An 11627-nucleotide genomic window follows, 5' to 3' on the forward strand; every position below is an offset into this window, starting at 1 on the left:
TCACAGTGCTTACATTTCCTTTCTCAATTCCAAGTAGTCATATTGGGAGCCAAGTTGCAAATGCGGGGAAGGGGAACAAGCCCAGACAACAAGGCTCATTGATTCCTGGTGGCCCCCACTCAGCCCAGAGCCTGCTCCCCTCAGTGATCCTCGTTGCTAAGGAAGATTCTCCCTAGCAACAGGGTGCAGGAGTCACATAGGGCAGATTCTCCATTGTCCTTTGGGGTTTAGTTGGTTAAGCAGTGCACCATTGCAACTAAGTCCACTGATCCTTGATAACCCCTACACTAGAGCCTGGTTGCCCCACATTACTCCATCAGCCCTCCCATCAACAAAAGATGGAATTTTCCAGTCAGCTCTAGAGTGGTCGGTAGATTTTAATGGCTCACAGAGGAGTGTTTATCTTCTCACCTCAGATCCCCTTTGTTCCCTTGCTCCCTTGCTCCCTTGTCTTCCCCTACTCCCACTACCCTCTCCACAGTCCTGGCAAGAGCCAGGCTAGGGCGGTGACCCCTGCAGCCACGATGCACGCGGGGGCTGCAGTGCTCGCCACAGCACTGTTGCACAGGTCGCAGACGCAGCAGTCGCTGTGGGTCATATAAGTCACGTCTCCCACCACCTCTGTTTCCACTCGACTGCAATGATGGGCCGCCACGCAGGCTGCATGGTGATGAATCAAGGTCACTGAGGCTGAGAGAGAGAAGGAGATTGGGCTGTTGGACTCCTGGCTTGAGGACTTGCCTTCTGGGGCAGAGCAGATGTGATTCCAAGGAGCCCAAAGGGATCCTCTGCCCCCTCAAAAAACACCTCCCTGTCGGGCTTCCCTGGTGGCGCAGTGGTTGAGAGTCTGCCTGCCGATGCAGGGGACACGGGTTCGTGCCCCGGTCCGGGAAGATCCCACATGCCGCAGAGCAGCTGGGCCCGTGAGCCACGGCCGCTGAGCCTGCACGTCCGGAGCCTGTGCTCCGCAACAGGAAAGACCACGGCAGTGAGAGGCCCATGTACCGCAAAAAAAAAAAAAAAAAAACACCTCCCTGAAACCAAGTGAATCCCTGATGGGATGCACTGAAAGGGACCAACATCACTTCTTGCCAAAAGCTCACGACCTCAGTCTAATCATGAGAAAATATCAGGTAATCCAAATTGCGGGACGTTCTATAAAATAACTCATCAGGACTCTTCAAAAATGTCAAGATCATGGAATCAAAGGAAGACTCAGAACTGTCCCAGAGTGGGGACAACTAAGAAGACAGGAGAGCTAAAGGCAATGTAGGATCCTGGTGTGGGTCCTGGATCAGAGAAAGGACATCGGTGGGACGACTGGCTAAATTGAGTAAGGTCTGTAGGTTAGTTAGTTGTACTGTACCGGTGTTATTTTCTGATTTTGCTAATTGTACTATGGTTATATAAGACATTAACATTAGAGGAAACTGGGTGAGGCTATACAGTACTGATCTGTACTATTTTTCTAATAAAATTAACTTTTCTGTCAACCTAAAATTATTTAGAAACAAAAAAAATTAGAATACACACACACACATACCTCCCTGGTCCTTAGCTGATGCCTGCAAGTTGAAGTTTGGCTGAATGTTTTGGTCCCTGCCTTCAAGGGAGCTTTTCACCCATTTGTGAGTGAATGGGCCTCTGAGAGTCTTTCTGGAGGGTAAAGAGGAGGGGGTGGGGCCACACAGACAGCGGGCTTCCAGGGGCTCAGTGCCAGGAGCCAGAAGGGGCTACAGACCGCTCCACTCTGACAGCGGCACCATCTGCCCAGAGCCAGACTGAGCCTGGAAGGTTCTGGAAGCCAGAAGGACTGAAGTAGTAGGGGCTGGAGGCAGGGGGACAAACGGAGGACTCACGGTTTCCAGATGGCTTGGTCTGTCTCAGGTCTGGTTGGGGTTTGCCCTCCAGGAAGCCGCAGCCTTTGCCCTGGCCGCAAGTGGTCACGGTCTCTTTGCAGGAGCCGCTGGGGCCTCCACCGCAGTCATAGCACCGCTTGCGGTTTCCTGGCAGGAGAGAAGAGGTGCTGGAACTGGGCGGGGGTGGGGGGCGGCTGGCACAGGGCGATGGGCCTTTGTGACAGGCGCCTTGGCTGCCTCCTTACCCAAGGCAGCCCACAGCAGGGCGCTGCGCGGGATCCCAGCAAACAGGGGGTTCATTGTGTCTGCCTGTGTCTGTAGCGCCTCTCCCTCCCGCCCACCCGCCTCCCTGGCCCCGCTCTGCCAGCCTTTTATCCCCCTTGCCTTGGGCTTTTTAAAAAAAAAATTTATTTATTTATATTTGGCTGCATTGGGTCTTCGTTGCTGCGCGTGGGCTTTCTCCAGTTGTGCTTGCCTTGGCTTTATAGGGCAATAAAAAGGGAGGAAAGAGACTCCTCCAGCAGCCACCGGGGCCCCAGTGGGGACAGGGAGGGGCCCCCACAGGAGAAAGAGCTCTCAGCATCCTCTGGCATCCCCAAACTCTTCCATCTCAGGAACAATTCTAAAACGGTGGCCCCAGACCTCCTGCGGGTCCCTAAGGCCCTTTTAGAGGGTCCTCCACCGTCTTCCTCTTCCAACTACATATCTGTCAGATTTTCTTCAGATACTTCAATCAAAACAACAAATCCCAACAGGCTGAATGCAGAAGCAGATGTGAAAACCCAGCCATCTTCTAGTTCTTCTATTAAGCCCAACCTTAAATGGATTCCCCAAAGGGTAAAGCCGTGCCACTCTTCCCACTGTACTGTTGGGAAAGGGATTATTTTTCGCAAAACTATGCTTTGTTAACACGTAATGGGTTTATTGTTTTTTTATTTTTAAATGAACCTATTAAAATATTCTGTTTCTATTTCTCATATAGCAAATATTGATATAACTTACATAAGAAAAGCTCTTTGGGGTGTTCAGTAATTCTTGCGTGTAAAGAGGTCCTGAGATAAATATTTTGAAAACTGCTGCTCAGTGGATACCTGTCTCTCCTCTGCCTCACCTCCACCTCACATCTCCCCCACCCTGTCTGCCTCTTACTCCCAGTACATTCTGCCCTGATTCCCCAGGTGCAGCTCTTCTCCCCAATCTCTTAAGCCCCCGTCTTCTAGACTCTACCACCCGTATTGCCCAAATCTTATCGTTGCCTTCCTTCCTGGTCTTTCTGACCCTCATCCCTGCACCAGTGGAAACACATCAGTCCCTCTGGCCGCACCCATGATTCTTTCCTCTAATGCAGTAAGGCTGGGAGAGATAATTACGGGGTAAGAATGTTGAGGCTTGGGGGGATCAAAGGAATGGGAAGCTGGGCGGCGTCCTCCCTTATGCAGCTGCAGCTGGGCTCTGTGTGTGGGCCGGTGGGTGGGGGATTGTTGAGCCCACACTCAAACACCGCTCGCCAACTCTGGGCCGGGGCTCAAGGTCAAGGAGAGTGACCTTGACAGACTTAAATGCACAGAAGGACAAAAGACAGAGAAACAAAAACAAGGAGATGAGAGAGCAAAGAACAGCTTGAGACAAGGGGAGGGAGGGAAAGGAGTAGGAGGGGAAGTGACAGACGCTGACAGACATCGGTTCAGGAGCGACAGACGCAGCTAAGAGTAACAGACCAACGCTGCAGGAATGGAGAACACCCTTAAGGCAAGAGCAGGCTCTAGTAGGAGACAGGGAGGATGTGAGAATTGTGAGAACAGGGTCCCTGCTATGTCAGTCTGCCAAATCTGGTCCCCCACCCTCAGATTCACTCCCTAGGTGTGTTTGTTTACTGCTCCCTCCCTGTCTCACTCAGATGCTCCATCTCTCCAACTCTAGGATCTCTGGGTGCAGATCAGATTCTCCCAGACTCCTGAGCCCCGGGTCCAGCCATGGGCACCTCCAGCATCTTCCTCTGCATTCTGTTTCTCGGTGGGGCACTGGATAAGGGTGGGCTGGGGAATCCTTGGGGGCTGGGTGCAGGGTGGGGCGGTGGTGCTGGCAGGGGCTTGTGGAGGAGCCTGAGGTCTGGGGGGGGGGGGTGGCGGAGAGGGTGTTGAGAAATGCCAAGGAGGTAGTTGTAGGGGTTTTGGAAAGAAAAGCTACTGGGAATGGTCTCAGGACAGCCTGATGAGGTGGAACAAGAAAAATTTCCTTTCAAAGGCATTTGAGAATAACTGTCTCTTTCCTGTGGCATCTTTGACAAGCCTCTGTCTCCCCTGACCCTTATCTCACCTCCTGTTTCTTTGCTGGGCCCCTTGGTCAATGTTAATTCCTATTTTCTCATCTGACTTAGCACCATCTGCTTAACTTCTTCACTGGCAACCCCTCCCCGTCCCGGCCTGGTTTTTTGTGTCATTCTCTGTGCTCATCTCTGATTCTCTTGGCTTCTGTTCATGTCTGTGTGTCTCTCACACTCCCTGTATCCCTCGTGCCTCTGCGTCGTTTCCTTTTCCTGTATTATCCCCCCTCCCTTCTCTGTGTCTCTTTTTCTATTTCTGTCTATTTTTCCCTCCACTTCACTGCTCCTCTCTCCCCACTTTGTGTATCACCTCTGTCTGTGCATCCCATTCTCAAATCTGGGCTCAGCCTCTCACCTGTCCTGTTTGCCTTTCCTCCCTGCCTGATCTCCACCGACCCCACAGGTCTCGCCACTTCCCCTGCCCGGAGACGGCTCCACTGTTACACCTGCAACTTCGCCAAACCCTGCTACCCTGTTCCTACCGAGCGTCAGGATGATGAAGTTTGTGGCATCAGTATTGGTACCTCAGGGAGGACTCCCTAGGCCTTCCCCACCGCCATCCGTCCTGCCTTTCCTGTGGCCTCCTGGCCCTTGCCTCCTTCCTGCCCTGCCTCAGCATCCCCTCTTTGTCCCATAGAACAGTGAGGTCATCGAGCGGAAAGCCTGCCTCCCAAGGACCCAGCGCTCTCTGCAGGGCCATGCCACCTACCGGTCACTCTCCTACACTCCTCGGCACCACTGCTGCGAGCAGGACCTGTGCGATGCAGCCACCATGCCGCATCGGCTCCCCAGGCTCCTCCTTATCACCCCGCTCATCCTCGTGGCCAGCCTCACCTGGGGAGCCCACCTCCTCCACCAGCCTGCAGCCCAAGGCTCTTCCACTATCGCCATGGCCCTGGAAACACATTCACAGACACTTCTGAGATCTGCCCAAGAACCTGATCTTGTACAGAGACCTCACACCCCTTGGGCCCAGCACCTTCACGGACCCCTCCCCAAACCCGATTCCTACAGGCACTGCTCTAGCCTCTTCCTGCCCAGAGGCACCTACCCGGAGCCCAGCCTCATAAGGAACACCTGTTCTAAATCTCTGGTCTTTTCTAAATGTCTGTGGCTGATGCATTCTCTCAGCCCCAGCTCTCTGGCAAGGCAGGCGTTTGACAGAGCTGTGGGTCCCAGGCAAGGGGATCGAAGGGGCACCAGGTGTGATGAGGATGAGGGTCCTGCTAGGAGAGATTAATTTCGTAGGTCAGGAAGGAGAGCTTGGGGAACTATGAAGAGTAAATATAATAAAAGTGCTATCTGGGGAGCAGTGGTTGAGAGTCCGCCTGCTGGACTCTGGTTCCCTGGTGGCGCAGTGGTTGAGAGTCCGCCTGCTGGACTCTGGTTCCCTGGTGAGGCAGTGGTTGAGAGTCCGCCTGCCGATGCAGGGGACACGGGTTCGTGCCCCGGTCTGGGAAGATCCCACGTGCCGCGGAGCGGCTGGGCCCGTGAGCCATGGCCGCTGAGCCTGCGCGTCCCGAGCCTGTGCTCCGCAACAGGAGAGGCCACAACAGTGAGAGGCCCGCGTACCGAAAAAAAAAAAAAAAGTACTATCTGGGAGTTCAGTAACACTGCTCCATGTCTGTGTGTGTGTGTGTGTGTGTGTGTGTGTGCATGCGCACACACATGTGCTCTAACAGCAAACTATAGCTGCTTGGTGGGTTGGGCTGGGGTGCTGGCACGTGAACCACAACTTTCACATCACCCTCCATCTGTCATTGATATCCTCCTTCTTGCCGTTAACTTAGCTTAAGCCACTGCAGCATGAAGGCTTTAGGTAAAACTTCTGAGAAAGCTTTTCTCCAGTGAAGCCTAAGCTTGAGTAGACACACAGAGGGGCCCCTCGTGGAGTGGTGAGGGTGTGGCCGGGAGACCAGCTCATTTCTGTGTGAGGCTAGGAGCTGGGAGCACCAGTGCCCTCCCCCGCTTCACCAGCCCAGACTTGTCCTGGTTCACTGACAGCCAAGCACGCAGGGCCCAATTACTCACCCCACCAGGGAATTCGCCCACCCAGCACGGTGGACACTCCTGCCCAGGGGCCCCCAGGATGTCAGGGTGGTAAGCTGCTCCCTGCTCCGGATGCCACAGTGGAGCGCCTAGGATAAGGGGGGGCACAGGTACCCCCATCCTGACTCAGTTCCCTCCACTTCCATCTGAGGAAGTCTGGGGTCTGATTAGAGGTGCTTCTCTCTCAATTTCTTTTCTTTGCGAGGATGAGACAGGGGTGGGGATCTGGCTTAATTTAGAGGCAAGTTGAGTCTTCTTTCCATTCTCTCTGTCCCTCAGTCCTCCCACTTTGTACTTCTATTTGTTCTCTCTCTCTCTCCATCTCTTTCCCTTTACCCTGACTTGGGCCTCTTCCCTTCTCTCTTCTTCAGTTTCCCCCATTTGTCCTTTGGTTCCCCCATAACTGATTCTCCACCACTGCTCAAGTCTCTGGATTCCTCTGTCTCTTTTCTTCATCCCCACTCCTCCTCAACCCCTTCCAGCTACCCCAAGCTCCCCTCAACCCCATGGTACTGCAGGCTCAGGGCCACCCCTCCACTGGCTTCTGTGAGACAGGAAACCACACTTTTCATAGGTGACATCACAGAATAATGCTTCTCCTTTCCTTCAGCCCCCAGCCCCTTCACACACACACACACACACACACACACACAGAAAGCTTGGCTGCTGGAGACCAGCTGGACTGTGAAGTAGCACTCCCAGCCCCTGCCCCCTTGCCAAGGTTTTCGGGAATCTTTCAGGTGCCAGATGGCCAGGGAGACAGCAGGTCACACTTCCCAGCAGTTGTCGTTGAGATCACCTGGTCTTAGGGGCAGGTGGCCTGTGGGTTTTGCAAAGTGGAAAGACATTAAGGATACTTCTATTCTCCACGTCCTCAGGAACCAGCATCCCATCCCCACCCCAACCTCAGTCTCCTCTGGGATTTAAGCCTCTGCCCCCTAGTTGTTCCTCACCTGAGATGGGCCAAATGGATGTTCTCATAGACCTGGATCTCGGGTTTGAACTGAGGAAACGAGGCATCTGGGGAGAAAGAGCCATATGAGGTGTGGCAGAGAAGTCACAGATAACTCAGAGCTATATTCCTTACCCCCCTCCTCCCCTAGAGAAGACAGGGTATAGAGGCAAGATATGAGCCACCCCTCTGGGAAGGAGGGACTCACTTCTGTGCTTAGTCCCCTGGACCCTCCGCCTCCAGAGCATGACGCTGAGGACCACGATGGTGAACCCCTGGCCCACTGTGAGCAGCAGCATCAGGATCCAGGGTGCACCCCACTCTGTGGAAGGGGCACAGAGGGCCGGGGAGGCATCCATGGAGGCTGCGGTAAGGGCAAGACGAGAGGGATGAGGAGGGAGGCAGGGAGGGGGGTCTGTCCCTCGTGCCCTAAAGAAAGGCTTTCCCCCATAGTCTGCTGGGCTCTTCCAAAAGAAGGCTTCCTTGCCCCCAATATCCACCGCCCCATTTTGCCTGTTTCCAGGCCTCTCACCCTGATCCCATAAACCAACATTGATAGAGAGTGGTGATGCCCCCCTGGCTACACATGGATGGCTAACTCCAGGGTGGACCACCAGCCATAACTGGGATTTTTTCCTCAAGCCCTTCACAGTAATCCACCCTTTTAAGAAAAAAAGAAAATGCCTTGTGTTTATTCATTCTTCCATTCATCCACTCCACAGGTATTTGCTGAGTGCCCACCACATGCCAGACCCCAGACTAGGTGTGAGGATGTAGAGGGAAATAGAACCCAGTCACTGCCTGTTAGTTGGCCTCTGCTTACGAAAATAATGGTCATTTGCTCCTCCCTCCTGCCTTGTAAATGGGTTGTTCTACATCCAATAGCATTCCTTCTCTGTATAATGGACTTTTTATTGTAAAACAATTATATATTTTTTCTCCTTCTGCCTCCACCATCAATGGGCCATTATAACATCAGTGCATATATCCTTTCTTCAAAAGACAACCGCCCCAGCAATAATTCTTACCTTCTTCCTCACTGCTAAGGGATATTCCACAAAGGTCATAGATTATCCTATTTCTAAACAAAGGTATATTCCACCAGAATTCCTCTTCTCCCTCTTGACTGATGGTCTATTCCATCAGAAAGCTGGCTTAACCAGCCCCCTTCTCTGTTACAGATTCAGTCAGTGAGAAAAAAGCCCTCCTCCTCCAGGCAGCGGAGGATAAAAACAGCCAATAACAGATTCGCCCCCTCCCCTAGCTAGCAGTGCGGGATGTGTCGGAGGCAACATCCCTTCCCTTAGTGTCCATCAGTTTACCTGCCAGGCTAAAGCTGACCCCTTTGTTCTGAGGCATGAGGCAGCGGATGTTTCTTGGTCTACGTCCCCTGGGCTCAGGAAGCCCCTCCCCGGGACACACCAAGAGCAGGGCAGCTCCATCACCCCAGAAGGACTGCACACGCCCCCTCACAGGACCCTTCCCCTCCAGCCAGGTCACAGAGTCCAGGCGTCTGGTGGGGACCACAGAGCACAGGAGGATAGAGCAGGGGGATCCATCTGCAGCCCTCGCAGAGAACTGGGATCCTGGAGGGAGAGAGGGACTCCTCAGTTCTTTGTCTGGGCTTCCCTGCTTCCCAGTGGCCCCTGGTCTGCATGCTCCCCACTCACCTCTGAGCACGGAGACATCATACACCCTCCAGTTCTGGTACTTGTGGCGGTGACCCAGCACGGCGCACCAGTACCGCCCAGCGTCTCCCTCCTTGGACCCTTCCAGCCACAGAGAGTTGTTTCCCAGGAGTTTGAGCCTGGATTCCCTTCCAGTCTTCCCAGGGTCTGGGGCTGGCCTGGCTACTTGGACGTGGGCCACTAAAGCAGTGGAGGAGCCTGTTGCAGGACTGCGGAACCAGGACAGGAATTCGTCTCCATGCAGGGTGGGTGGTGAAGGACATGGCAGCTCCATTGTCTCCCCCAATGCCACATAGATGGCCTGGATGTTGTCTGTGGGGAGGGGGCTGTGTGAGACCAGAGACCTCCATCAGGTCAACAACCCCACCCGTCAACCTCCTACCCCTGGCTTCTTCTCCTTCTGGGGTCCCCCAGCACTGGGCCTGACTGTGAGCACTTTTCTCGAGTGACAGCAACAAAAAAGTAAGGTGGAGAGAAGAGGGCGGTGCTTTCCCCACCTCTCCTGGCAAGTGAGGGAATCTGAGGGCAAGAGGGAAAAGGCTGGAATCGTTGACAAATGCCCATCCCCCTCCCTTTTGTTTCTCCTCTTCTGGATGAGCATTTACTTGTCCGTTCTTATTTTCTAAAGGAAACTGTACCTGACCTGGACCCTCGCTGACTCTGGATCTTTCCCAGTATTAGAGGCAGGGGGAGGTCAACTGGGGTAAATCTATCTTCTTGAGACAGATGCCTTCCCCAGGCCGCTAAGGAGAAACAGCAGCAGTCCCTCCCAACCCTGTGAATAGGTGAAGGACCCCTCAACTCCTGCTCCTTACCTGCAGCGGCCTGGGGGAGCCCATGTAGGCACAGAAGGAGGAGGAATAAGTCAGCCATGGGGAGAGCTTACCAAGTTCTCTTGCCTGGGACCTGCTATCCCCAGGGAGGAAACAGAGCCCAGATAAAGGCCCATACTCCCTAGTCTGGAGTGACATGGGCCTTTGAAGGGGATGGGAATGCTGGGGAGATAAAGCCCAGCTGCATGTCTAATGGGGGAAAAAGTGACAACCACCTTTCTGTGCCAAGAGGGAGAAGACCAAGTTCAGGCCACTCCAAAGATGACCTCTTCACCCTTCAGACTCCACACCAGCTGAAGGACTCAGAACAAAGACTCTATGCGCTAAGAAGAAGCCTGTGCAGAAGGGGTCACAGCTGTCCACCTCCCATCAGTCTGGAAGTACATTCCGTGTTCTCTCCTCCAGCCCAAGAGACACCAGCCATGAGGGAAGAAGCTGAGTCTTCATATTGGTTTCCAGGGAACCCAGCGCAAGACTGCACATCCAGTCAGTACTCCCTAAAGGACTTAGAATGACTTTCTCTGTGGCTGCCTGGCACATCACAGACTTCTTCTGAGCCCCTGATGAGTATATTAAGTTATTACTCAAGGAGAAGGATAGCAGGGGCCTGGAGAATTCACTGATTCATCCCTTTGCCTCAGGAAGGACTCTCTTAAGGCAGCTCTTCATATTGCTCTAATAGTTTTGAATGTGTTATTTATTTATTTTTAAAAAAAAGACTCCTGGTAAAGCATTTCTTTATTTTTTTAATTAATTAATTAATTAATTTTTATTTTTGGCTGCTCTGGGTCTTCGTTGCTAAGTGCGGGCTTTCTCTAGTTGCGGCAAGCGGGGGCTACTCTTCGTTGCAGTGCGCAGGCTTCTCATTGCAGTGGCTTCTCTTCTTGCGGAGCACGGGATCTAGGTGCGCGGGCTTCAGTAGTTGTGGCGCACGGGCTTAGTTGCTCCGCGGCATGTGGGATCTTCCCAGACAAGGGATCAAACCTGTGTCCCCTGCGTTGGCAGGTGGATTCTTAACCACTGTGCCACCAGGGAAGTCCCAATGTGTTATTTATCTTTAAAGGCTATTTTTTAAAAATTGTTTTTGATGAACTATTTCATGCATACCAAAGACTATATCTAATGTACAACTGTATATTGGCTAAATAAACTGTGGTATATTCACATAACGGAACACTCGATAGCAATTAGAATGAACAAACCACAATGACATGCAACAAGGTTGAATCCCACAAACATGATGAGAGTAAAGAAGCCAGAAACAAAGGGCACATACTGTATGCTTCATTTACATAAAGTGCAAAAACACACAAAAGTAATCTATGAGGTTAGAGATTAAAAGAGTGGTTACCCATGGATGGATCTAGAGGTTATCATATTAAGGGAAGTAAGTCAGAAAGAGAAAAACAGGGACTTCCCTGGTGGTCCAGTGGTTAAAACTCTGCACTCCTGGTGCAGGGGGCCTGGGTTTGATCCCTGGTCGGGAAACTAGATCCCACATGCATGCCACAACTAAGAGTTTGCATGCTTCAACTAAGAGTCTGCATGCCGCAACTAAGAGTCCTCATGCTGCAACTAAAGATCCCGCATGCTGCAATGAAGACCCAGCGCGGCCAAAATAAATAAATAAACAAACAAACAAACAAAAAAGAGGTCTTCCCTGGTGGCACAGTGGTCAAGAATCTGCCTGCCAGTGCAGGGGACATGGGTTCGAGCCCTGGTCGGGGATGATCCCACATGCCTTGGAGCAACTAAGCCCATGTGCCACAACTACTGAGCCTGTGCTCTAGAGCCTGTGAGCCACAACTACTGAAGCCCATGCACCTAGATCCCGTGCTACACAACAAGAGAAGCCACCGCAACGAGAAGCCCAAGCACCACAACGAGAGTAGCCCCCGCTCACTGCAACTAGAGAAAGCCCGC

The 11627-nt window shown here is 52.7% G+C and overlaps 2 protein-coding genes across 4 annotated transcripts; one reads left to right on the forward strand and one right to left on the reverse strand.

The window, feature by feature from the left end:
* Positions 1–141: 141 nt before the first annotated feature.
* On the reverse strand, positions 142–10409 carry LY6G6F (lymphocyte antigen 6 family member G6F). 3 transcript variants are annotated; one of them, XM_027099268.1, is made up of 6 exons: positions 9687–10400; positions 8854–9183; positions 8506–8769; positions 7392–7547; positions 1860–2006; positions 142–690 (listed from the first exon to the last, which is right to left on the reverse strand). In XM_027099268.1, the coding sequence occupies exons 1-6, from the start codon at positions 9742–9744 to the stop codon at positions 467–469; spliced, it is 1179 nt and encodes a 392-aa protein (XP_026955069.1). In that variant the 5' UTR covers positions 9745–10400; the 3' UTR covers positions 142–466. The 3 variants fall into 3 exon arrangements, with proteins under 3 accessions (XP_026955069.1, XP_026955068.1, XP_026955071.1); XM_027099270.1 differs by lacking the exons at positions 142–690; positions 1860–2006 and adding exons at positions 6809–7051; positions 7185–7251 and having other exon boundaries at positions 9687–10409; XM_027099267.1 differs by lacking the exons at positions 7392–7547; positions 8506–8769; positions 8854–9183; positions 9687–10400 and adding an exon at positions 2105–3614.
* Positions 3614–5392, forward strand: LOC113616078 (lymphocyte antigen 6G6e-like). Its single transcript, XM_027099273.1, is given in 4 exon segments — positions 3614–3890; positions 4586–4711; positions 4818–5093; positions 5096–5392. Coding segments are annotated over 4 exon segments (489 nt in total). The 5' UTR covers positions 3614–3832; the 3' UTR covers positions 5125–5392.
* Positions 10410–11627: the final 1218 nt, after the last annotated feature.

The sequence above is a fragment of the Aethalodelphis obliquidens genome, unplaced genomic scaffold (assembly GCF_003676395.1).
Source record: "Aethalodelphis obliquidens isolate GAN/ISIS:26980383/991018 unplaced genomic scaffold, ASM367639v1 scaffold131, whole genome shotgun sequence".
Lineage (NCBI taxonomy): Eukaryota > Metazoa > Chordata > Mammalia > Artiodactyla > Delphinidae > Aethalodelphis > Aethalodelphis obliquidens.